At 44.9% G+C, this 24,832-nt stretch overlaps 1 protein-coding gene across 1 annotated transcript; it reads left to right on the top strand.

Moving 5' to 3' along the window:
- Window positions 1–341: 341 nt before the first annotated feature.
- LOC141258310 (GTP cyclohydrolase 1-like) lies at window positions 342–14,270 on the top strand. The gene is made up of 6 exons (XM_073673318.1): window positions 342–699; window positions 4,485–4,594; window positions 4,872–4,927; window positions 13,393–13,424; window positions 13,625–13,709; window positions 13,991–14,270. The coding sequence occupies exons 1-6, from the start codon at window positions 426–428 to the stop codon at window positions 14,115–14,117; spliced, it is 684 nt and encodes a 227-aa protein (XP_073529419.1). The 5' UTR covers window positions 342–425; the 3' UTR covers window positions 14,118–14,270.
- The last annotated feature ends 10,562 nt before the right edge of the window (window positions 14,271–24,832 follow it).

The raw sequence follows: 24,832 nt of genomic DNA, 5'->3' as shown, positions 1-24,832 counted from the left end.
TTCATACATGAAACTCAATGTTACTTCCATAATTAAAACTCCGTCTATTACTTGCATATTTGTGTCTACACCCAGTATTACAACTTGATCGTGTTCTGCGATATGTTACATTAATAGTATGGTAATTGCAAAATGTGTGAAAGCGTAATGAATGGGAGGGCAAATGGCCAGCTCATCTGGAAGAGCAGCATAGCTAACCTGTTTATCAGACATCCCCCCTTACTTCCATTCATGTGCATCAGTCATATGCAATTGAGCCTGAGGGAGAAGAGGCCATGCCACTGGAAAGTAATAACGTCACAGATTGTCATCGGAGATTGGCCTTGGTGCTCTGGCGATGTATAAATACGGAGGATTCCCTGAATGAGTCTGACTGATCCATCAGAGCTGCCATCGCACGGTCCTTGTGATCAATACCATCCGCCATGAACAACCACATGAACGGAGAAGTCAACTGCAACTATCTCACCAGTTACAATGGAACCATGGACGTGAAAAAGACTTTGGTGCAGCAAAGTGTGAACCAGTGCAATAAGGAGCACCAAGAAGACAAGACGCTGTCGGTTATAGAAAATGCCTACACCACCATCCTAAAAGAACTGGGGGAGAATCCTGAAAGGGAAGGCTTACTGAAGACCCCTCTTAGAGCTGCCAAAGCCATGCAGTACTTCACCAAGGGATATCAGGAGAACATCCATGGTGAGTTCACCTGCACATTGCAGGGGTGGACAGTAGGTCGGGGGCCCAGATATAGATGATCAACAAAATTGCACATAAAAACATGCTCAATCCTCTGCAGTGCCGGTCATTGTTTACTTTCCTGGAGCGATGACATCACGTACATCCATGTAACCGCTGCAGTCAATCACAGGGCATTCATTCTGCTGAGGCCAATGATTGGCTGCAGTGGTCATGTGGCAGTACATGATGTCTTTTCTGCAGTTAGGTAATCAAAGGCTGAAGGGACAACAATGTTTGAACTGCAGGTGAGTATTGGTTATCGAATATTTTATTAACTTTTAACCCTTTACATTACACCTCTGATAGACTTTACAAGCTGATACGATCACATAGACATTGCTAGTGCAAGATCACCGGGCGGCACGGTGGTGCAGTGGTTAGCACTGCAGCCTTGCAGCGCTGGGGTCCTGGGTTCAAATCCCACCAAGGACAACATCTGCAAGGAGTTTGTATGTTCTCCCCGTGTTTGCGTGGGTTTCCTCCGGGTTCTCCGGTTTCCTCCCACACTCCAAAGACATACTGATAGGGAATCTAGATTGTGAGCCCCGATGGGGACAGCGACGATAATGTATGTAAAGCGCTGCGGAATAAGTTAGCGCTATATAAAAATAAAGATTATTATTATTATTATTACTGGTGGTTTACTTCCGCAATTCTAGAATAAAAGTTGTCGGACAAGTTACCCTAGGGTTACTGCGCTGCAAGGCAACAATGCACAAGGGGAGATTCCACTTTTATCAAATGAAGCCGGAATTTTGCTGAACAGACATGCCATTTTTTTGCTATGCTTCTGTATCTCTGATGGCAGACACTGAATGGGAACCATCATTCTATACAGAGGATGAAAATCTGTCCCGGTCGTGTGATGATCACACCGGTGCATTGCTCCTTAGTAAGCACAGCTTTAGATATTGCACTGTAACAAGCAGTTAGTGGCCATCACATGAGCAAGAAGAAGTGAACGTTTCCGTTCAGTGACTGCAAGCAGAGATCTTTTGATAGATTGATACATAAGAAACTTCATCGTTAAAGATGTTTTCCAAAAATCGCAGGTTATTCCCTATTTACAGGATAGGGGATAACTTGCTGATTGCTGGAGGTCAGACTGCTGGGATCCCCCAGTGATCTTGAATGGAGTGGTGGTGTGCATGTTCGATTTCCGTGCCATTCTTTGTCTACGGGAGGAAGCAGAGTACAGCGCTCGTCTATTACTGACAGAGAATGGAGCGGAGGTCAAGCATGCGCATCTCTACCCCATTCAAGACCGTGCTGCCGAATCCACTACTCAAGATCACTGGGGAGTCCCAGCGGTCAGACCCTCAGTGATCAGCAAGTTATCCCTTTTCCTTATGGTTTTGGTTAAAAAAAACACATTTGATATCTACATAAAAAGTTGAATAACTTGTAAATACTTTCTTTTCATTTTGCACTAATTATATATTTTATTCACAATTTGTCACGCAAGGTGTGAGAAAGACTTAGTGCAACACAGAGGGAAGAGGGAAAGGGAGCCCAGACTCTACGGAAAGGGGAGAGTGGAGACCTCCTAGTCTGGTAGAGAGTCACCCTGTGTCAACTATTGTCCCTATATTGGCTCTTCACCAATCGCCGCACGCATGCCTCGCCCTGACTTTCCCTGGCGAATGGCTAAGGCTAGGGAAGGGAGGAGATGAGCACTAGTCGATCTCCACTAAACTCTATAGACAACAAGGGTAGACAAACAGGGGGGATTGCTTAGCTTTAGACGACTCCAGACAAATGCGCACATGGCCTTGAGTTCCAGAGAGGTACTGCTCTTGCTAAAGACTCACAAGTAGTAATGAATAGCGCCGGCACCTCCCTCTCAGACACACCAGGTATTTATACAGCCAGGCCAGGGAGCTAATTAGCCAGAGGAAGGTAGCCGCTGGGTCCTAGAGACAGCCAGCCTCTAAGAAGATGTCTGTAATGCCAAATGTAGAGATCTCCTGCAACCAACTGCAGGGAAACTGTCACCTCTGCACACCCGTGATACAATTCACTCCCAAAGTAAACCTGAATCTTGTTTACAGTCGTGTGACTTTATCTGTCATCCACAATGCGGTTCTCTACCAGTAACATTAATATATAAAATAAACAGGAAATATATGGAAATTATATGAAGACTGGCTTCCATGATCTGCCCTAAACTATGGGTAGTAATAGTGCCTTCAAAATGCTTCTATGCCTTTATCCAAAAGTAAGGAGTAATCTCTGAGCCCCAAATATTACTTATCTGAGGTCCTGACAATAGGGGGTCGGTCTCTTCTTCTCCTTCTTTCGAACATAGAACAATTAATGCCACTAAAGGCAATGTTGAGCCCATTCATATTAATGTGAGAGCGGGACATTGTCAGGTGGGATTCTCAGTATGATTTGGATAAGAGGCGAAACGAGTGACTAAAGGGGTTGTCCAGTGAGAACCAGTTATCACGCATGTAGAGGATGGATGATGACTTACTGATGGCTGGGTCCCCCATCACTGGAATCCACATCGATCAGCAGAACTAGGAATTTTTATCTTTTATCACCGTTACAAAATGGATCAGCAGGTCGGACGCTCTGTTCATACTCTTTGGGTGAGTGCAGCGCCCTATGCAACAAGTGGAGCTCAGGTCACACGTGCACGGATGTTCCGTTCTAATGGGAATAACAGTGCCCTGTTCTGCAGAGCGGTGCTGGTCCCAGCGGTCGTATACCCGCTGATCAGCAAGGTATCATCTGGATAAGTGATCATTTCTTTTCACCAGACAAACCCTTGAAGCTAAAAACGCTATTTTCTGAAGAATCCACAAAACAGGTATTTCCAAATGACACCCACCGACTTCTCATAGGCACATGTGCTGGTTACATCATGCTACATACCGGAAGGGAGCAGACTGCAGAGCAGGGTGTGGGTGCAGCAAGAGGGAAATTTAGGAGAAATTACACCTCAAATATGATTAATGCAGATTGTCACTTTGCAGATCAATCCACAGGTGTTAAAGGGGTTTCCTAATCTTAGACAATGACAATCATATGTAAAATGTCTGAAGTGTGGGGATCCCCAATTCTACAGTCTCAATATACTGAAAGAAAAGAGAAGGCAAATCAACCACATTCAGAAGACTAAATGAAGCTTATATTCTTGAAAATCTTAGAAATAACATTGATGATGCATTTTTTTTTTAAAGAATTTTGCGTTCTGTAATTCCCATGTAATTCCTCCTGGAAATATATGAACTGGGTGATACGATTGCACTGTCTACACCGATTAGTGACACTCCATATTGTCAGAGAGGTGCAGACGACCGTAGTTTCTCTCCTCCTAGAGAATCGGGCTGATTATGCAAAGCGCACTCTGATCAGAGGTTGATCAGAGCAGGATCCGATTTACTGATGAGAACATCTCCATTTTCTCCATTGGACTGCACTCAGATGTCATCCGAGTGCAGTCTGATGTTCTCCACAGACTCACTGACTCGCATGGTTGAGTGCGATCCAATAATAAGATGCAACTCAGGCACGCTGCAATATTTTCCTCAGACCGCCTCGCTGAAAAATAACGGAGGAACAGTTCAAAAACAAAAAATGATGTGCAACTCAAGGGGGAAGAATGAGAAGGTGCAATTTCTAGTTAAAATTGGAATAAAAAAACAAACAAACCAGAAACAGTTACAGTAACGATATCTGGATATATTTGTTAGAATTGTCAGGATACTGATCAAATGATTTCTGTATTACAGATATACTCAACAATGCCATATTCGATGAAAACCATGATGAAATTGTCATTGTGAAGGACATTGATGTTTTTTCGCTCTGTGAACATCACTTGGTACCGTTTTTTGGCAGGGTATGTACCAAAACCAACAAGGTCAATACATTGGGTATAAAGTTTAAACTTTTTTAAGTCTGACAGCAACATTGTCAGCGACTAATTAATTAAAAAGGGTCAAGTTGTTTTTTTTTTATAAAAATGTGTTACCTGATTGTTCCTTGTTACATCCCCTAATAGTCTCATATCTTCACTGCTTTGTACAGCATCTCTCTTGCTCACTCTGTGCAGTGAGATGTGACATGTACGGTAGTGCGGGTCTCACTGTAATTATTATTTTTTTTTTTATTTCTAGGTGCATATCGGCTATTTACCAAATAAAAAAGTTGTTGGCCTGAGCAAACTGGCAAGGTAAGACACTTCCAGCAGCAGCTTGTCTTCTCTGAAAACAAAAGAATCATATTGTCACAATTCCACCACTCGCTGTGTCCTAGGGAAGCTGTGACAGCTCAGCCGCCCTATGGATAGCAGGGGCGTGTCAGGCTGCCAGTGCTGTGACAGCTCAGCCGACCTATGGATAGCAGGGGCGTGTCATGCTGCCAGTGCTGTGACAGCTCAGCCGACCTATGGATAGCAGGGGCGTGTCATGCTGCCAGTGCTGTGACAGCTCAGCCGCCCTATGGATAGCAGGGGCGTGTCATGCTGCCAGTGCTGTGACAGCTCAGCCGACCTATGGATAGCAGGGGCGTGTCATGCTGCCAGTGCTGTGACAGCTCAGCCGACCTATGGATAGCAGGGGCGTGTCATGCTGCCAGTGCTGTGACAGCTCAGCCGACCTATGGATAGCAGGGGCGTGTCATGCTGCCAGTGCTGTGACAGCTCAGCCGACCTATGGATAGCAGGGGCGTGTCATGCTGCCAGTGCTGTGACAGCTCAGCCGACCTATGGATAGCAGGGGCGTGTCATGCTGCCAGTGCTGTGACAGCTCAGCCGACCTATGGATAGCAGGGGCGTGTCATGCTGCCAGTGCTGTGACAGCTCAGCCGCCCTATGGATAGCAGGGGCGTGTCAGGCTGCCAGTGCTGTGAGTGACAGCTCAGCCGACCTATGGATAGCAGGGGCGTGTCAGGCTGCCAGTGCTGTGACAGCTCAGCCGCCCTATGGATAGCAGGGGCGTGTCAGGCTGCCAGTGCTGTGAGTGACAGCTCAGCCGACCTATGGATAGCAGGGGCGTGTCAGGCTGCCAGTGCTGTGACAGCTCAGCCGCCCTATGGATAGCAGGGGCGTGTCAGGCTGCCAGTGCTGTGAGTGACAGCTCAGCCGACCTATGGATAGCAGGGGCGTGTCAGGCTGCCAGTGCTGTGACAGCTCAGCCGACCTATGGATAGCAGAGGCGTGTCAGGCTGCCAGTGCTGTGAGTGACAGCTCAGCCGACCTATGGATAGCAGGGGCGTGTCAGGCTGCCAGTGCTGTGAGTGACAGCTCAGCCGCTCTATGGATAGCGGGGGCGTGTCAGGCTGCCAGTGCTGTGACAGCTCAGCCGCCCTATGGATAGCAGGGGCGTGTCAGGCTGCCAGTGCTGTGACAGCTCAGCCGACCTATGGATAGCAGAGACGTGTCAGGCTGCCAGTGCTGTGACAGCTCTGCCGCTCTATGGATAGCAGGGGCGTGTCAGGCTGCCAGTGCTGTGAGTGACAGCTCAGCCGCCCTATGGATAGCAGAGGCGTGTCAGGGTGAGTGACAGCTCAGCCGCCCTATGGATAGCAGGGGCGTGTCAGGCTGCCAGTGCTGTGAGTGACAGCTCAGCCGCTCTATGGATAGCAGAGGCGTGTCAGGGTGAGTGACAGCTCAGCCGCCCTATGGATAGCAGGGGCGTGTCAGGCTGCCAGTGCTGTGAGTGACAGCTCAGCCGCTCTATGGATAGCAGGGGCGTGTCAGGGTGACAGCTCAGCCGCCCTATGGATAGCAGGGGCGTGTCAGGCTGCCAGTGCTGTGACAGCTCAGCCGCCCTATGGATAGCAGGGGCGTGTCAGGCTGCCAGTGCTGTGACAGCTCAGCCGCCCTATGGATAGCAGGGGCGTGTCAGGCTGCCAGTGCTGTGAGTGGCAGCTCAGCCGCCCTATGGATAGCAGAGGCGTGTCAGGGTGAGTGACAGCTCAGCCGCCCTATGGATAGCAGGGGCGTGTCAGGCTGCCAGTGCTGTGAGTGACAGCTCAGCCGCTCTATGGATAGCAGAGGCGTGTCAGGGTGAGTGACAGCTCAGCCGCCCTATGGATAGCAGGGGCGTGTCAGGTTGCCAGTGCTGTGAGTGACAGCTCAGCCGCTCTATGGATAGCAGGGGCGTGTCAGGGTGACAGCTCAGCCGCCCTATGGATAGCAGGGGCGTGTCAGGCTGCCAGTGCTGTGACAGCTCAGCCGCCCTATGGATAGCAGGGGCGTGTCAGGCTGCCAGTGCTGTGACAGCTCAGCCGCCCTATGGATAGCAGGGGCGTGTCAGGCTGCCAGTGCTGTGACAGCTCAGCCGACCTATGGATAGCAGGGGCGTGTCAGGCTGCCAGTGCTGTGACAGCTCAGCCGCCCTATGGATAGCAGGGGCGTGTCATGCTGCCAGTGCTGTGAGTGACAGCTCAGCCACCCTATGGATAGCTGAGGCGTGTCAGGGTGAGTGACAGCTCAGCCGCCCTATGGATAGCAGGGGCGTGTCAGGCTGCCAGTGCTGTGAGTGACAGCTCAGCTGCCCTATGGATAGCAGGGGCGTGTCAGGCTGCCAGTGCTGTGAGTGACAGCTCAGCCGCTCTATGGATAGCAGAGGCGTGTCAGGGTGAGTGACAGCTCAGCCGCCCTATGGATAGCAGGGGCGTGTCAGGCTGCCAGTGCTGTGAGTGACAGCTCAGCTGCCCTATGGATAGCAGGGGCGTGTCATGCTGCCAGTGCTGTGAGTGACAGCTCAGCCACCCTATGGATAGCTGAGGCGTGTCAGGGTGAGTGACAGCTCAGCCGCCCTATGGATAGAATCATAGAATCATAGAATGGTAGAGTTGGAAGGGACCTCCTGGGTCATCTGGTCCAACCCCCTGCTCAAAGCAGGATTCACTAGATCATCTCAGACAGATGTCTGTCCAGCCTCTGTTTGAAGACGTCCATTGAAGGGGAACTCACCACCTCTCGTGGCAGCCTGTTCCACTCATTAATCACCCTAACTGTCAAAAAGTTTTTTCTAATATCTAATCTGTGTCTCCTCCCATTTAGTTTCATCCCATTGCTTCTAGTCTTTCCTTGTGCAAATGAGAATAAAGATGATCCTTCTACAATGTGACAGCCCTTGACATATTTGTAGACAGCTATTAAGTCTCCTCTCAGTCTTCTTTTTTGCAAGCTAAACATTCCCAAATCCTGCAACCGTTCCTCATAGGACATGGTTTGCAGACTAGTCACCATTCTGGTCGCTCTTCTCTGAACTTGCTCCAGTTTGTCTATGTCTTTTTTAAAATGTGGTGCCCAAAACTGTACACAGTATTCCAGATGAGGTCTGACCAAAGAGGAGTAAAGACCGATAATGACTTCACGTGATCTAGACTGTATGCTTCTGTTAATACATCCCAGAATTGTATTTGCCTTTTTTGCTGCTGCATCACACTGTTGACTCATGTTCAGTCTATGATCTATTAGTATACCTAAGTCTTTTTCACATGTACTGTTGCTTAGCTCTATTCCTCCCATTCTGTATATGCTTTTTTCATTTTTATTGCCCAGATGTAGTACTTTGCATTTTTCCCTGTTAAAAACCATTCTGTTGGTTGCTGCCCACTGCTCCAGTTTATTTAGGTCTTTTTGAATCCTCTCTCTCTCTTCTCTAGTATTAGCTATCCCTCCTAGCTTTGTGTCATCAGCAAATTTAATCAGTTTACCCTCAATTCCTTCATCTAAATCATTGATAAAGATGTTGAACAATACAGGTCCCAGGACGGAGCCCTGTGGTACCCCACTTGAGACATTCATCCAGCTGGATGTGAAGCCATTTACAACCACCCTTTGAGTCCGATCACTAAGCCAGTTATGAATCCACTTAACAGTTGCCTGGTCCATTGCATACTTGGTCATTTTTTCAATAAGGATGGTGTGAGATACTTTGTCAAATGCTTTGCTGAAGTCAAGATATACTATATCTACAGCATTTCCCTGATCCACCCAGTCAGTGATTCTGTCATAGAAGGAAATTAAGTTAGTCTGACATGACTTGTTAGTTACAAACCCATGCTGACTCTGGTTAATCACTTCATTCTTATCCATATACTTACATACATGTTGTTTAATAATTTGTTCAAAGATCTTTCCTGGTATAGAAGTCAGACTCACCAGCCTATAGTTCCCTGGGTCCACCTTCTTCCCCTTTTTGAAGATAGGAACAACATTTGCTCTTCTCCAGTCTTCTGGGACTTCTCCTGTTCTCCAAGAATTTTCAAAGATTATGGAGAGTGGTTCTAAAATTTCTTCTACGATCTCCTTCAGTACTCTGGGGTGTAATTCATCTGGACCTGGAGACTTGAACTCATTTATGTTAGCTAAATATTCCCTCACAATCTTTCTGTCTACAGATAACTTGGATTCCTCTATTCCTTTAAAAGGACAGTGAAGATCATTTTCTTTCTGAGAGAAAACAGATGCAAAATAGGAATTAAAAAGTTCGGCCTTCTCAACATCCTCTCTTACCATTTCTCCATTTTCATCCTGTAAAAATCCTATAGCATCTTTGACTTTTCTTTTACTTTTGACATACCCCCAAAATCCTTTTTTATTGCTTTTGACATCTCTTGCAAGCCTTAATTCATTGTCAGCTTTAGCTAACCTGATACGTGCCCTGCAGGATCTGCAGACTGCATTATAATCTTCTTTAGATATGCCTCCCTCTTTCCATTTAATAAACATTTCTTTCTTTCTTTTTAGCATGTGTTTAAGTTCTGTGTTCATCCATCCTGGTTTCCTTAAATGCTTCCCATTCTTCCTACTTTTCGGGATTGTTAACGATTGTGCTTTGAGAATCTCATTTTTAAAAATTTCCCATCCTTCCTGGACATTTTTGTCCTTAAGGACATCCAGCCATTGGATCCCTCCTATTCTCTTTCTGAGTCTCTTAAAATCTGCCTTTCTAAAATCTAACCTTGAAGTTTGAGTCTTTACATGTCTTCCTCCTCTAGTTATCCAAAATTCTATAATAGCATGATCGCTGCCTCCTAGGGTCCCAGCCACCTTTACCTCCTCAACCATTTCCTCCCTGTTTATAAGGATTAGATCCAAAGTAGCAGATCCCCTTGTTTTCTCCCCTACCTTTTGGCAGATAAAGTTGTCAGCAAGAGAGGATAAGAATTTGCTTGACCTGTTAGTTTTACTTGAGAGAGATTCCCAACAAATGTCTGGATAGTTGAAATCTCCCATGACCACTACGTCATATTTTTTGGAGAACTTGGTCATTTGATACATAAAGAGTTCATCCATATCTTCAGCTTGCCCAGGTGGCCTGTAGTAAATGCCTACAATGGTGTCCTTTCCGTTGTTCTCTCCTTGTATTCTTACCCAAACAGTTTCCACAGAACTCCCAGTCTCTGAAGCTTCAATCTCTGTGCAGATATACGCTTTTCTAACATACAATGCGACACCTCCTCCTCGTTTATCAAGTCTGTTTCTTGCAAATAAGTTGTATCCTTTTAGCCTTTTATTCCAATCATGTGTATCGTCCCACCAAGTTTCAGTGATTCCAATGACATCATATTCCTTTTCCTGCATTAGTAGTTCCAATTCTCCTTGTTTGTTGCCCATGCTTTGTGCATTTGTATAAAAACATTTTAGTTTGCGATTGGTTTCTCTTCCTCCCATACTTTTATTATTTACATTGTTTTGTCTTTGTTCTTCCTTTCCACTTCCAGTAGCAGAGATCTCAATAGTATTTGTCAGCTGTATGGCTTTTTCTGGCCTTTTGCTTCCCTTCCCACATTGTTCTAGTTTAAAGCTCTTCTGATGAGTGTAGCAAGGCGACTTCCAAATACATGTTTTCCAGTCTTCGTAAGGTGCACCCCATCTCTAGCAAGTAGTCCATCGTATAGGTAATTCATCCCGTGATCCAGAAATCCAAATCCTTGTTGACGGCACCATCGACGTAGCCAGTTGTTCACCTGTAGAATCTTATTCCACCTCATTGTTCCATGGCCATCCACTGGGAGGATGGATGAGAAGACCACCTGCGCTCCCAATTCTTTCACTTTCTTGCCTAAGTCTTCAAAGTCACTGCAGATGGTTTCCAGGTCCTTTCTTGCGGTGTCATTTGTCCCCACATGTATTAGCAGGAATGGGTAGTGATCTGTAGGTCTGAAGAGTCTTGATATCCTGTCAGACACATCTTTAATTTTTGCTCCTGGAAGACAGCACATTTCTCTTGAGGTTATGTCTGGTCTGCAGAGAGCGGCCTCTGTTCCTCTTAACAGGGAATCCCCCATGACCACCACTCTCCGTTTTTTCTTCACAACATTCTTCTTTCTCCATCCAGGAGGATTCTGAGGGCTTACAAGGTTATTCATTGCTGGCAAAGTCTTATTTTGCTGTATTTCTTCATGGTTCTCCTGCGTGAGAGCCTGGTACTGGTTCCTGAGCAGTATGGGTGCTGACTGCCTCTCGATCCTCCTGCTTCTGTGGGTCACATGCTTCCATTCCTCTGTTTCGTCAGGTGCAGTTCGAATTTCTTCTCTTTCTGAATCATGAAGAGATAATTCTGCTCTGTCTAAGAACTCTTCACCTTCCTTAATGATTTTCAAGGTAGTCAACCTCTCTTCTAGATTTCGCAACTTTTCCTCCAACAGGGACACAAGCTTGCATTTCTGGCATGTGAAGTTTGGCTTTTCCACTGGCAAGTCTGTGAACATGTAGCAGGATATGCAGCTCACCAAATGGCTCCTGGACTCTTCCATGTTCTTATTGTTAATGTTCTGAAAACAGTGGAAAAAGCTTAAAAAAAAAAGCTTCAAAATGCGCGCGCCTGCCGGCGCGCGGTTTACCGATGTCCTCTTTTCAGCTCCAACAGCTAAAATCCAGTGTTCTTTGAGCTCGCGGAGACTCTTCACTTACCCCAAAATGCAGTGGGAATATGCAAATTATCTCCTCAGGACTCCTCCCCTGGTTTACCGATGTCCTCTTTTCAGCTCCAACAGCCAAAATCCAGTGTTCTTTGAGCTCGCGGAGACTCTTCACTTACCCCAAAATGCAGTGGGAATATGCAAATTATCTCCTCAGGACTCCTCCCCTGGTTTACCGATGTCCTCTTTTCAGCTCCAACAGCCAAAATCCAGTGTTCTTTGAGCTCGCGGAGACTCTTCACTTACCCCAAAATGCAGTGGGAATATGCAAATTATCTCCTCAGGACTCCTCCCCTGGTTTACCGATGTCCTCTTTTCAGCTCCAACAGCCAAAATCCAGTGTTCTTTGAGCTCGCGGAGACTCTTCACTTACCCCAAAATGCAGTGGGAATATGCAAATTATCTCCTCAGGACTCCTCGCCTGGTTTTGGATAGCAGGGGCGTGTCAGGCTGCCAGTGCTGTGACAGCTCAGCCGCCCTATGGATAGCAGGGGCGTGTCATGCTGCCAGTGCTGTGAGTGACAGCTCAGCCACCCTATGGATAGCAGGGGCGTGTCAGGCTGCTAGTGCTGTGAGTGACAGCTCAGCCGCCCTATGGATAGCAGAGGCGTGTCAGGGTGAGTGACAGCTCAGCCGCTCTATGGATAGCAGAGGCGTGTCAGGCTGCCAATGCTGTGAGTGACAGCTCAGCCGCCCTATGGATAGCAGAGGCGTGTTGGGCTGTCAGTGCCGAGAGTGACAGCTCAGCCGCCCTATGGATAGCAGGGGCGTGTCAGGCTGCCATTGCTGTGAGTGACAGCTCAGCCGCCCTATGGATAGCAGGGCGTGTCAGGCTGAGTGACAGCTCAGCTGTCTTATGGATGGCAGAAAGGTGTCGGGCTGTCAGTGTTGTGACAGCTCAGCCACCCTATGGATAGCAGGGGCGTGTTGGGCTGTTCATGTTGTGTTTGGGTTTTCTCCAGCTGTTTTCCTTTCCAGATAATTGTCAGGCTATTTAACTGGCTGGCAATGTTAGATCATTGCCAACTGTAGCTTCAACTCAGTGGTGTGCTTATTATGTGCTCTGTATTTTGATACTTTGATCTTTTGTTGCCTGACCTTGGATTTGCCTTTCAACTACCCATTTGTATAACTCCTTTTGCCTTTGACGTATTCTGACTTTAATTACCAGACCCCAGACGTTGCCCCTGACTATCTATTTGTTTTATCCCTCTGTATTTTTCCTGGCTTTTGACCTTGGACCTTTTCATCACTATGCCTTACTGCTTCCATTTACGAGTCAATCCTCCTCCGTTCCCTGTCTCATGAACTATCATCCACTTTGAATCATCATCACTTGCTCAAGACAAGATGGACAGCCAGCTCAATGAAATGTCAGGTTACACAGCGTATCTCACTCTATGAAGAGGAGGAATGATAAAACAGGTACAGGGAGGCATAGAAAGATTGTGCTGAGCTTTCTAACAAGTCTTTAACCTCCCCCAAAGCCAGATTCACATCTGCACTGCTCAGTATTACAGAAAAATATTCTCCATGCTGCTGCTGCTTCTTTTTGTGTGCTAAGTAAGCAATGAAGAACAGGAAACGATCTCTCTGTGCCATGTATTGGAGACGTAATATCATAGCAGCTGGTCTCCTCTCACCATCTCAGAGTCAATATATATATGACATAACTAAAGATCTATGCCCAATCATTTTTTTTTGCTGTTCCCCTAGAATTAATTAGACATTTTATAACTTTTTTTCTTGTTTCAGAATTGTTGAAATTTTCAGCCGGAGATTACAAGGTAAAGTGAATATACAAACTTATAATATTTTGTATTTGTACTAGAGATTAGATGGATTTAGATTGTAAGGCAGAGTATCATTTTCAAATAATAAAATCCACAGAAGAAATGAAACAACTTTGTGAAACATTCATACCTCTTATTACTGGACTAGCAATCATCTGTGATCCTCATTTATAATACTATTATATATTTTACAGTTCAAGAACGACTTACGAAGCAAATCGCCCTTGCAATCAATGAGGCCCTCCAGCCAATGGGAGTAGCAGTTGTTATGGAGGCTTCGTAAGTAGCATCTTCCTTGTATTGTTTTCTTTTTCTTTAGTATATTATGAACACAATTGGGATAATATTTTTTCTTTTACTAAAATGCACATATTTCTGGCTAAAAATAATTTCTGCAATTGAGTTTTAGTAAAAAAAAAAAAAAGGCCCAACAGATTTTTTTTATAGTTTACACCAGAAATCAGCAGGAATTATAATGTGCCATTACGAGGTTCTGAATACTTTAATAGCACCACTTCCAGGGCTCATATATTGAGGAAGGTTTGTGTTCTTGGTTACAGGCACATGTGTATGGTAATGCGAGGAGTACAGAAGATGAACAGCAGAACGGTCACTAGCACAATGCACGGCATCTTCAGAGACGATCCTAAGACGAGAGAAGAATTCCTCTCACTGATCAAACAATGATTTACCAGCACTCGTGTAAAAAAATTCAAAGTATTATATTCACACAATCAAACTGTAATATTTGAGATTCATTCACCAATGGTGCTCAACCTTAATAGATTTTTTTTTTGTTTATTTGAAAAAAAGTTAATAAAAATTTTTTCACTATTGATATATTCAGTGTATCGATGAGAAATAACGCTATTGTGTATGCCCATTTTAGTTGATGTATCTTTTTTAGCTCCTTCTTTTTCTTCACGATGGTTCTCTTAATTCAAGCTATATTTCCCATTATTTCTTTGACTTTGCACAGAATGCAGAGTCTTATCACAATGCACTTATTCTATTCTAAGTCCCACCTAATGGTAGCAGAGATACTTGTAGATCTGTGTCATGGAGCTGCTACCCCCTTTATAACACACTCCTGAGTTTGTATATCCTTTGTGATGCAGCTTCAGCTTGTTTTCCCTGACTCCTGCTTGCAAGAGGTTGCCCCCCATTGCAAGCAGGAGGCAGGGGAAACAGGCTGAATCAGCATCCCAATGGATACACTGAAGATTCTGAAAACAGCACTTTGCACTTACCATTAGGAGTTAACCATTGCATGGGCCTTCTCTACATTACTGTTTTTATATACAGTTATATGAAAATGTTTGGCACCCCTATTAATCTTAAGCTTATTGTTTTATAAAAATTGGTGATTTTGCAACAGCTATTTCAGTTTGATAGATGTAATAACTGTTGGACACAGTAATGTTTCTGCCTTGAAATGAGGTTTATTGTACTAACAGAAAATGTGCAATCTGCATTCAAACAAAATTTGACAGGTGCATAAGTATGGGCACCTTACCAGAAAAGTGACATTAATATTTAGTAGATCCTCCTTTTGCAAAAATAACAGCCTCTAGTCGATTCCTGTAGCTTTTAATGAGTTCCTGGATCCTGGATGAAGGTATTTTTGACCATTGCTCTTTACAAAACAATTCCAGTTCAGTTAAGTTTGATGGTCGCCGAGCATGGACAGCCCTCTTCAAATGATCCCACAGATGTTCAATGATATTCAGGTCTGGAGACTGGGATGGCCATTCCAGAACATTGTAATTGTTCCTCTGCATGAATACCTGAGTAGATCCATCCCCTGCGTAACTTCAACTTTATCACTGATTCTTCAACATTATTGTCAAGAATCTGCTGATACTGAGTGGAATCCATGCGTCCCTCAACTTTAACAAGATTCCCGGTGTCGGCATTGGCCACACAGCCCCAAAGCATGATGGAACCTCCACCAAATTTTACTGTGGGTAGCAAGTGTTTTTCTTGGAATGCTGTGTTTTTTTGCCGCCATGCATAATGCCTTTTTGTATGACCAAACAACTCAATCTTGGTTTCATCAGTCCACAGGACCTTCTTCCAAAAAGAAATTGGCTTCTCCAAATGTGCTTTTGCATACCTCAGCCGACTCTGTTTGTGGCGTGCTTGCAGAAACGGCTTCTTTCGCATCACTCTCCCATACAGCTTCTCCTTGTGCAAAGTGCGTTGTATAGTTGACCGATGCACAGTGACACCATCTGCAGCAAGTTGATGCTGCAGCTCTCTGGAGGTGGTCTGAGGATTGTCCTTGACTGATCTCACCATTCTTCTTCTCTGCCTTTCTGATGTTTTTCTTGGCCTGCCACTTCTGGCCTTAACAAGAACTGTCCCTGTGTTCTTCCACTTCCTTACTATGTTCCTCACAGTGGAAACTGACAGGTTAAATCTCAGACAGCTTTTTGTATCCTTCCCCTGAACAACTATGTTGAATAATCGTTGTTTTCAGATCATTTGACAGTTGTTTTGAGGAGCCCATGATGCCACTCTTCAGAGGAGATTCAAACAGGAGAACAACTTGCAAGTGGCCACTTTAAGTAGCTTTTCTCATGATTGCATACACCTGGCTATGAAGTTCAAAGCTCAATGAGGTTACAAAACCAAAAAAAGTGCTTTAGTAAGTCAGTAAAAAGTAGGTAGGAGTATTTAAAACAAGAAAATGATAAGGGTGCCCATACTTATGCACCTGTCAAATTTTGTTTGAATGCAGATTGCACATTTTCTGTTAGTACAATAAACCTCATTTCAAGGCAGAAACATTACTGTGTCCAACAGTTATTACATATATCAAACTGAAATAGCTGTTGCAAAAACACCAATTTTTATAAAACATTAAGCTTAAGATTAATAGGGGTGCCCAAACTTTTTCATATAACTGTAAATAAAAAATGATATCTTCAGCTGCACAGATGACATATGGAGGAACAAAGAGGCGGGGCTAAGTGGGGAGGTGTGTGAAAGATACCAGAAGACAAATTAACAACAACAAAAAAGTCATTCTTTAGTTCACAGGAAGTCAGAGAACTAGGTCATGTGTACTCAGGAGAGTGTGTACTGGCGGGTGATCAGACTGGAGAACATATGACACACCTGTCCATAATGAAAGGTTTAAAGATAACCTGTCACACGATTCATGCTGTTGAAATCATGAGCAGCGTGACTATCATAGCAAGAGACCGGTCAATCACGCTGGGAAAAGATGGGCAAAGGCGACACTGAACTAGTCATCTCTAGATATGGTCCCTGGTAGACCTGAGTGCAAAAATTTAGCCAGGATTGATTCAAATCACATGACAAGATCCCTTTAAAGGGGAATGTCCAACATTGGGGATATTTTGTTTTTACTTAAATGCATGTATTTGTAGGTAAAACAATCTTTTGCAATTGAGTTTGATTAAAAATGTTGCACTATTTGGCTTTTACAGGCTTTTTTTCCTGCAGAGTAATATTTGATGTGATCTGTGGCCATATATCAGATGAGAGGAGCTTAGAAAAAGGCAGATAAAAGTTATAAAACTCCTGTCAGACTATCAGTGAGCTGACAGACAGATTCTCAGTTATTCATTTTACAGCCAGCAAAAAAACAGTATAACAAACAGTGGCTACATAAGACAAACGGTGAAAGATTTTTATTACAACCCAATTGCAAAATATGATTTTTTTAGCCACAAAATTCATGCATTTAAGTAAAAAAAAATCATTATCAAAAGGTGGAAACCCCCTTTCAAATTTAAGAATATAACTGAGCTGGGATGGAACCAGTTACACGGCCAGAGTATTGCAGTAGAGTTACTATTATATGTGCAAACATTTTTTACTGGAGTGATTTTTAATATTAAAAGGGAAACACTGGTAAAAACTCATTAAAATTACATACAGTGGGCACGGAAAGTATTCAGACCCCTTTACATTTTTCACTCTTAGTTTCATTGCAGTCATTTGGTAAATTCTAAAAAGTTCAATTTTTTTCTTATTAAAGTACACTCTGCGCCCCATCTTGACTGAAAAAAACAGAAATGTAGAAATTTTTGCAAATTTATGAAAAAAGAAAAACTGAAATATCACATGGTCATAAGTATTCAGACCCTTTGCTCGGTATTGAGTAGAAGCACCCCTTTGAGCCATGAGTCTTCTTGGGAATGATGCAAGAAGTTTTTCACACCTGGATTTGGGGATCCTCTGCCATTCTTCCTTGCAGATCCTCTCCAGTTCCGTCAGGTTGGATGGTGAACGTTGGTGGACAGCCATTTACAGGTCTCTCCAGAGATGCTCAATTGGGTTTAGGTCAGGGCTCTGGCTGGGCCAGTCAAGAATGGTCACAGAGTTGTTCTGAAGCCACTCCTTTGTGATTTTAGCTGTGTCCTTAGGGTCATTGTCTTGTTGGAAGGTGAACCTTCGGCCAAGTCTGAGGTCCAGAGCACTCTGGAAGAGGTTTTCATCCATGACATCTCTGTACTTGGCCGCATTCATGTTTCATTCAATTGCAACCAGTCGTCCTGTCCCTGCAGCTGAAAAACACCTCCATAGCATGATGCTGCCACCACCATGTTTCACTGTTGGTATTGTATTGGGCAGGTGATGAGCAGCGCCTGGTTTTCTCCACACATACCGCTTAGAATTATCACCAAAAAGTTCTACGTTCATCTCATCGGACCAGAGAATCATTATTTCTCATAGTCTGGGAGTCCTTCATGTGTTTTTGAGCAAACTCTATGCAGGTTTTCATATGTCTTGCACTGAGGAGAGGCTTCCGTCGGGCCACTCTGTCATAAAGGCCCGACTGGTGGAGGCCTGCCGTGATAGATGACTTTGTGGAACTTTCTCCCATCTCCCTACTGCATCTCTGGAGCTCAGCCACAGTGATCTTGGGGTTGTTCTTTATCTCTCTCACCAAGGCTCTTCTCCCATGATTGCTCAGTTTGGCTGGATGGCCAGGTCTAGGAAGACTTCTGGTGGTCCCAAACTTCTTCCATTTAAGGATTATGGAGGCCACTGTGCTCTTAGGAATCTTGAGTAATGCAGAAATTCTTTTGTAACCTTGGCCAGATCTGTGCCTTGCCACAATTCTGTCTCTGAGCTCCTTGGGCAGTTCCTTTGAGCTCATGATTCTCATTTGGTCGGACATGCACTGTGAGCTGTGAGGTCTTATATAGACAGGTGTGTGCCTTTCCAAATCAAGTCCTATCAGTTTAATTAAACACAGCTGGACTATAATGAAGTAGTAGAACAATCTCAAGGAGGATCACAAGGAAATGGACAGCATGTGACTTAAATATGAGTGTCTGAGCAAAGGGTCTGAATACTTATGACCATGTGATATTTCAGCTTTTCTTTAATAAATTTGCAAAAATTTCTACATGTGTTTTTTTCAGTCAAGATGGGGTGCAGAGTGTACTTTAATGAGAAAAAAATGAACTTTTTAGAATTTACCAAATGGCTGCAATGAAACAAAGACTATATATAAGATGAGACTGTCAGCTCACCTCCTCCTTTGGTTACCACGCCCTCCGGGCTGCACGGATCCACTGAGTGAAAGTCGATACACACAAAATAATAAGCATCCAGCGGTCAGGCAGTTTGGACAACTCCATGATTAAGACCTGTTTGGGTCGAAACATGTTGGTTTCTATGCCTTGTTTGCAATCATGAGTGTATCCAAACTGCCTGACCTTCTTGTTACCTGTTTTTAATATGGAGAAATAAGTGGATGTTTTAAGAAACCTTGGATTTCCTGGGATCATTCGTCCAAAAAGGCGCTGGATGCTTATTATTTTGCGCAATGAAACAAAGAGTGAAAAATTTAAAGGGGTCTGAATACTTTCGGTACCCACTGTATATTGTGACACCTTTCTTGCTTCAGACTTAATACTTAAAAAGTACGAAGGATTGGGCAGTAATAAAGCAGGAACTATTTGTGCCTGCAGTTGAAATTGCAGTATTTATTACCTTTTTGACGCACGAGAAAGGTACAAATGTACACGAAACGTTGCGTAATTAGATCATAATATGTTGTGTTTGCATCTACTTCTGAGTGAAGACTTCCTTCTCTATTCACTAAGGCATAAAAGAATAAGGACATCTTTTGAGATTGTTTTTTCCTTTTTTACTTAGATACATGTACATTATATATCTTTTACAAGTTCTTTGTTTCCTTGCACATTACTGGCTGCAGAATGAGTTAACTAAGGATCCATCAGAGAACTCATTCTGATGGGAGAGCTTGGAATGCTTTTTTTTCTGTTTTATAGCTTCTCTGTGATCATTTAATGCCACATGAAAATTGGGTTGAACTTTATGATGATAACTCAGTTGTGAGGAGCTCAGTTAAAGACAAATAAAAGAGTTACAAACGCCCTGTCAGATGGCGCTCACGGACAGATTCTCCGTTAACTAATTCAGTAGCCAGTAATGTGCAGGGATACAAAGAGCTTGTAAAAGTCAAAACAGTGCAAAAGTTATTTTTTAGAATTCAAGTAAGAAAAAAAATGCCCTTATGTGTTGTCTTTTCTTTTAGGTATTAAAGGGGTATTCACATCTCCAAGACCCTAAAATGTAGTAGGCGTAATAATAATAATAATATTAGCAAATACCTCCAATTAGAATAGTAGCATAATTCTCCTGATAACATGTCACCTACCTCATGGGCACGTCATTACAGGAGCTTAGGTGTCCAAGGTTACGACCAGGACCAGCGTCAAAACCCGGCGCACCCGGGCAAGGGCCCTGAGCAAGCTGTGGGGGCCCACTCGCCGTGGGGAACACGGGCACACTGTGGGGCCCATGAGTCGGGAGGACCCAGTGCCAGTCCTGTCTCTTCAGTGTCTTCTCACTCTGTGACGTGTCAGGGCACACAGCACAATGATGTCACTACAGCACGTCCTCTGTGCGGAGCAGTACAGAGAGTCAGTAGACGCTGAAAAGACAGGACCGGCGGGGAACAAGGGGAGGGGAGAGTGAGGAGAGTTTGATTATTTATTTTTGATGTATGGAACATTATATGGGGTCCATTATGCTTTATGGAGAAATACATGGGGCCCATTATTCTGTATGGAGGACTATGTGAGGCCCATTATTCGGTATGGAACACTATGTGAGGCCCATTATTCGGTATGGAGGACTATGTGAGGCCCATTATTCGGCATGGAGGACTATGTGAGGCCCATTATTTGGTATGGAGGACTATGTGAGGCCCATTATTCGGTATGGAGGACTATGTGAGGCCCATTATTCGGTATGGAGGACTATGTGAGGCCCATTATTCGGTATGGAGGTCTATGAGAGGCCCATTATTCTGTATGGAGGATTATGTGAGGCCCATTATTCTGTATGGAGGACTATGAGGAGACAATTATTCTGTATGGAGGACTATGGGGGGCCCATAATTCTGTATGGAGGACTATGGGGGGCCCATAATACTGTATAGAGGACTATGGGGGGCCCATAATACTGTATGGAGGACTATAGGGGGCCCATAATACTGTATGAAGGACTATGTGGTGCCCATAATACTGTATGGAGCAATATATGGGGCCCATAATACTGTATGGAGGACTATACTGTCCGGTCTGCACTGTGAGCTGCGAGGATTCGCTGGTTTCTGAGCTGTTGTAATATTTACTATAGATATCACTCATGTAACATAAGAAGTGAAATCTTTGGCCTTGTACTATATATCTATATTTCTCTGCTGTATCTGTGCATCATGAGTCGTGGTACGTGTTAAAAGGGCCACAGACTCTCTCGCCTGGGGCCAACAAAAACCTGGAGCCGGCCCTGGTTACGACCAATAGCAACTAACTGTCACTGTAGAAGTGGTTGTAACCATGGATACCTAAGCTACTGCAATGCCCTGCACATGGGGTAAGTGACATAGCAAACAGGGCAGTGGAGTCGGTAAGCCAAACCTCCAACTCCTCAATTTCCATGACACCGACTCCAACTCCGACTCCCTCATACATGGCTCATGTTTAAGTGATAAATTTACTGTAGCACAGATTCATCTCAGCTAAAAGTCTAGACCAGGGGTCTCAAACTCGGCTGGGTATATGGGCCACACATGGAAAAAATTTGAATTTGGGGGGCCGCATTCTTTGCAGGTCAAAGTGACATTTTTATTGATAGCATTTTTTTTTGTATACACCGTCTGAACATTTTAGCTGTGTTTATTTTATTTATAGCTTGGGTCATTACGGATTTGGCGATAATAAACGTGCACTTTTTTGTGTTTACTTTAGTTTATATATAAAACAGCATTTTTGGTGGCAAAATATTTTTTCATGCTTTATATTTAATTTTATTTTTTTTTTTAATTTTTACAATTTTGTTTCCTCCAATTGGCCACATACAGTAATATTGTATTACAATTAGCACCATATAGTAATTCTGGCAAACATCTAGTAACGTGCCGCATCCAGGTGGTCCCAATCTTGCAGTAAAGTGCCCCATCCTGGTGGTCCCCATCTTGCAGTAAAGTACCCCATCCTGGTGGTCCCCATCTTGCAGTAAAGTACCCCATCCTGGTGGTCCCCATCTTGCAGTAACGTGCCCCATTCTGGTGGTCCCCATCTTGCAGTAATGTGCCCCATCCTGGTGGTCCCCATCTTGCAGTAATGTGCCCCATCCTGGTGGTCCCCATCTTGCAGTAATGTGCCCCATCCTGGTGGTTCCCATCTTGTAGTAATGTGCCCCATCCAGGTCCCCATCTTGTAGTAATGTGCCCCATCCAGGTCCCCATCTTGTAGTAATGTGCCCCATCCTGGTGGTTCCCATCTTGTAGTAATGTGCCCCATCCTGGTGGTTCCCATCTTGCAGTAATGTGCCCCATCCTGGTGGTTCCCATCTTGCAGTAATGTGCCCCTTCCTGGTCCTCGTTTTGGAGTAATGTGCTCCATCCTGGTGGTTCCCATCTTGTAGTAATATGCCCCATCCTGGTGGTCCCCATCTTGTAGTAATGTGCCCCATCCTGGTGGTTCCCATCTTGTAGTAATGTGCCCCATCCTGATGGTTCCCATCTTGTAGTAATATGCCCCATCCGGGTGGTCCCCATCTTGTAGTAATATGCCCCATCCTGGTGGTCCCCATCTTGTAGTAATATGCCCCATCCTGGTGGTTCCCATTTTGCAGTAATATGCCCCATCCTGGTGGTTCCCATCTTGTAGTAATATGCCCCATCCTGGTGGTTCCCATTTTGCAGTAATGTGCCCCATCCTGGTGGTTCCCATCTTGTAGTAATGTGCCCCATCCTGGTCCCCACCTTGTAGTAATATGCCCCATCCGGGTGGTCCCCATCTTGTAGTAATATGCCCCATCCGGGTGGTCCCCATCTTGTAGTAATATGCCCCATCCTGGTGGTTCCCATTTTGCAGTAATATGCCCCATCCTGGTGGTTCCCATCTTGTAGTAATATGCCCCATCCTGGTGGTTCCCATTTTGCAGTAATGTGCCTCATCCTGGTGGTCCCCATCTTGTAGTAATGTGCCCCATCCTGGTGGTTCCCATCTTGTAGTAATGTGCCCCATCCTGGTGGTTCCCATCTTGTAGTAATGTGCCCCATCCAGGTCCCCATCTTGTAGTGATCTGACCCATCCTGGTGGTCCCCATCTTGTAGTAATGTGCCCCATCCTGGTCCTCGTCTTGTAGTAATGTGCCCCATCCTGGTGGTTCCCATCTTGTAGTAATATGCCCCATCCTGGTGGTCCCCATCTTGTAGTAAAGTGCCCCATCCTGGTGGTCCCCATCTTGTAGTAATGTGCCCCATCCTGGTCCCCACCTTGTAGTAATATGCCCCATCCTAGTCCCCACCTTGTAGTAATATGCCCCATCCGGGTGGTCCCCATCTTGTAGTAATATGCCCCATCCTGGTGGTCCCCATCTTGTAGTAAAGTGCCCCATCCTGGTCCCCACCTTGTAGTAATATGCCCCATCCTAGTCCCCACCTTGTAGTAATATGCCCCATCCTGGTGGTTCCCATTTTGCAGTAATATGCCCCATCCTGGTGGTTCCCATCTTGTAGTAATATGCCCCATCCTGGTGGTCCCCATCTTGTAGTAAAGTGCCCCATCCTGGTCCCCACCTTGTAGTAATATGCCCCATCCTAGTCCCCACCTTGTAGTAATATGCCCCATCCTGGTGGTTCCCATTTTGCAGTAATATGCCCCATCCTGGTGGTTCCCATTTTGCAGTAATATGCCCCATCCTGGTGGTTCCCATTTTGCAGTAATATGCCCCATCCTGGTGGTTCCCATCTTGTAGTAATATGCCCCATCCTGGTGGTCCCCATCTTGTAGAATTGTCCCCTGTGCTGTTCTTCACACACATAAAAAAGAAAAAAAAAAAAAAAAAAAAGAGATTCCTCTCACCTGTCCTCCGTTCCCTTGGCGTCCTTTGTGCACATGCAGCCCGCAGGCACAGACCCCTTGACGATCCTGACCTGGTCCAGGAGGAGCCCACAGCAGCGCTGCATTCCCGCGCAGAGACCGTCTCCCAGCAAAGCATTTCCAAAGCCAGCCGCCGGCCAATCAGAGGCCAGCAGCTGATATCTGTGCATGGCAGTGACGTCATACGCCGCTCCGCTGGGAAGCAGATATCAGCTGCTGGCTTCTGATTGGCTGGCGGCTGGCTTTGGAAATGCTGTGCTGGGAGACGGTCTCTGCCCGGGAATGCAGCGCTGATGTCGGCGGCTCCTCCTGGACCAGGTCGGGATCGTCAAGGGGTATGAGCCTGCGGGCCACATAAAGCAGCCTCAGGGGCTGCATGTGGCCCGTGGGCCGCGTTTTTGAGACCTCTGGTCTAGACCCTTAGATCAGGAATAGGACATTTCATAACTTTCCCAAATTCTTATGAAAAAAATATTCCCCATAAACTGCATTGAACTACTGTACCCGATTTATTATATATTTTAGGAGTTGGAGTCGGTCCATTTTATACCGACTCCGATTCCGCCTCCACCAAAATGGACACCGACTCCGACTCCACAGCCCTGATAGAAAATCTGAAGAACTATACTACATTTCAAACTGGAGGTATTAGCTAATATTATTACACCTACTACAAATTTGGATAGGGTCTTGGAGATGGAAATACCCCTTTAACCTCCAAGTTCCCCAGTTCTCAATTTGGTCAATCATCTGTAAGACAGGCAAAAATTGTATGATCACTGTGGGTCAGGCTGCAGAGCCCCGACAGATCCTGAAAATGAAGAGCCAAATATCTCCTTGTGAAAAAAAAGCAGTGGTGAGCATGTGAGACCACCACATTTATGGGCAGTGAATGGGGTGGGTGTCAAAGAACTTCGGATCTCCCATTCTTATAATCGGTGGCATTCCAAGTAGAATCATACAGATATCACCTTTCCAGTGGATAGGATATAC

Source organism: Phyllobates terribilis, unplaced genomic scaffold (assembly GCF_046119375.1).
Source record: "Phyllobates terribilis strain yellow unplaced genomic scaffold, ASM4611937v1 Scaffold_3__8_contigs__length_932513732, whole genome shotgun sequence".
NCBI classification, from domain to species: Eukaryota; Metazoa; Chordata; class Amphibia; order Anura; family Dendrobatidae; genus Phyllobates; species Phyllobates terribilis.
The sequence above is the reverse complement of the archived record's forward strand: the minus strand, read 5'-3'. Positions and strand labels throughout refer to the sequence as shown.

Coding starts and splice junctions, on each gene's coding strand:
- LOC141258310 (XM_073673318.1), top strand. CDS start 426: ATGAACAACCACATGAACGGAGAAGTCAACTGCAACTATCTCACCAGT. Junction 4,595..4,871: donor TGGTACCGTTTTTTGGCAGG/GTATGTACCAAA, acceptor TTTTATTTCTAG/GTGCATATCGGCTATTTACC. Junction 4,928..13,392: donor GGCCTGAGCAAACTGGCAAG/GTAAGACACTTC, acceptor TTCTTGTTTCAG/AATTGTTGAAATTTTCAGCC.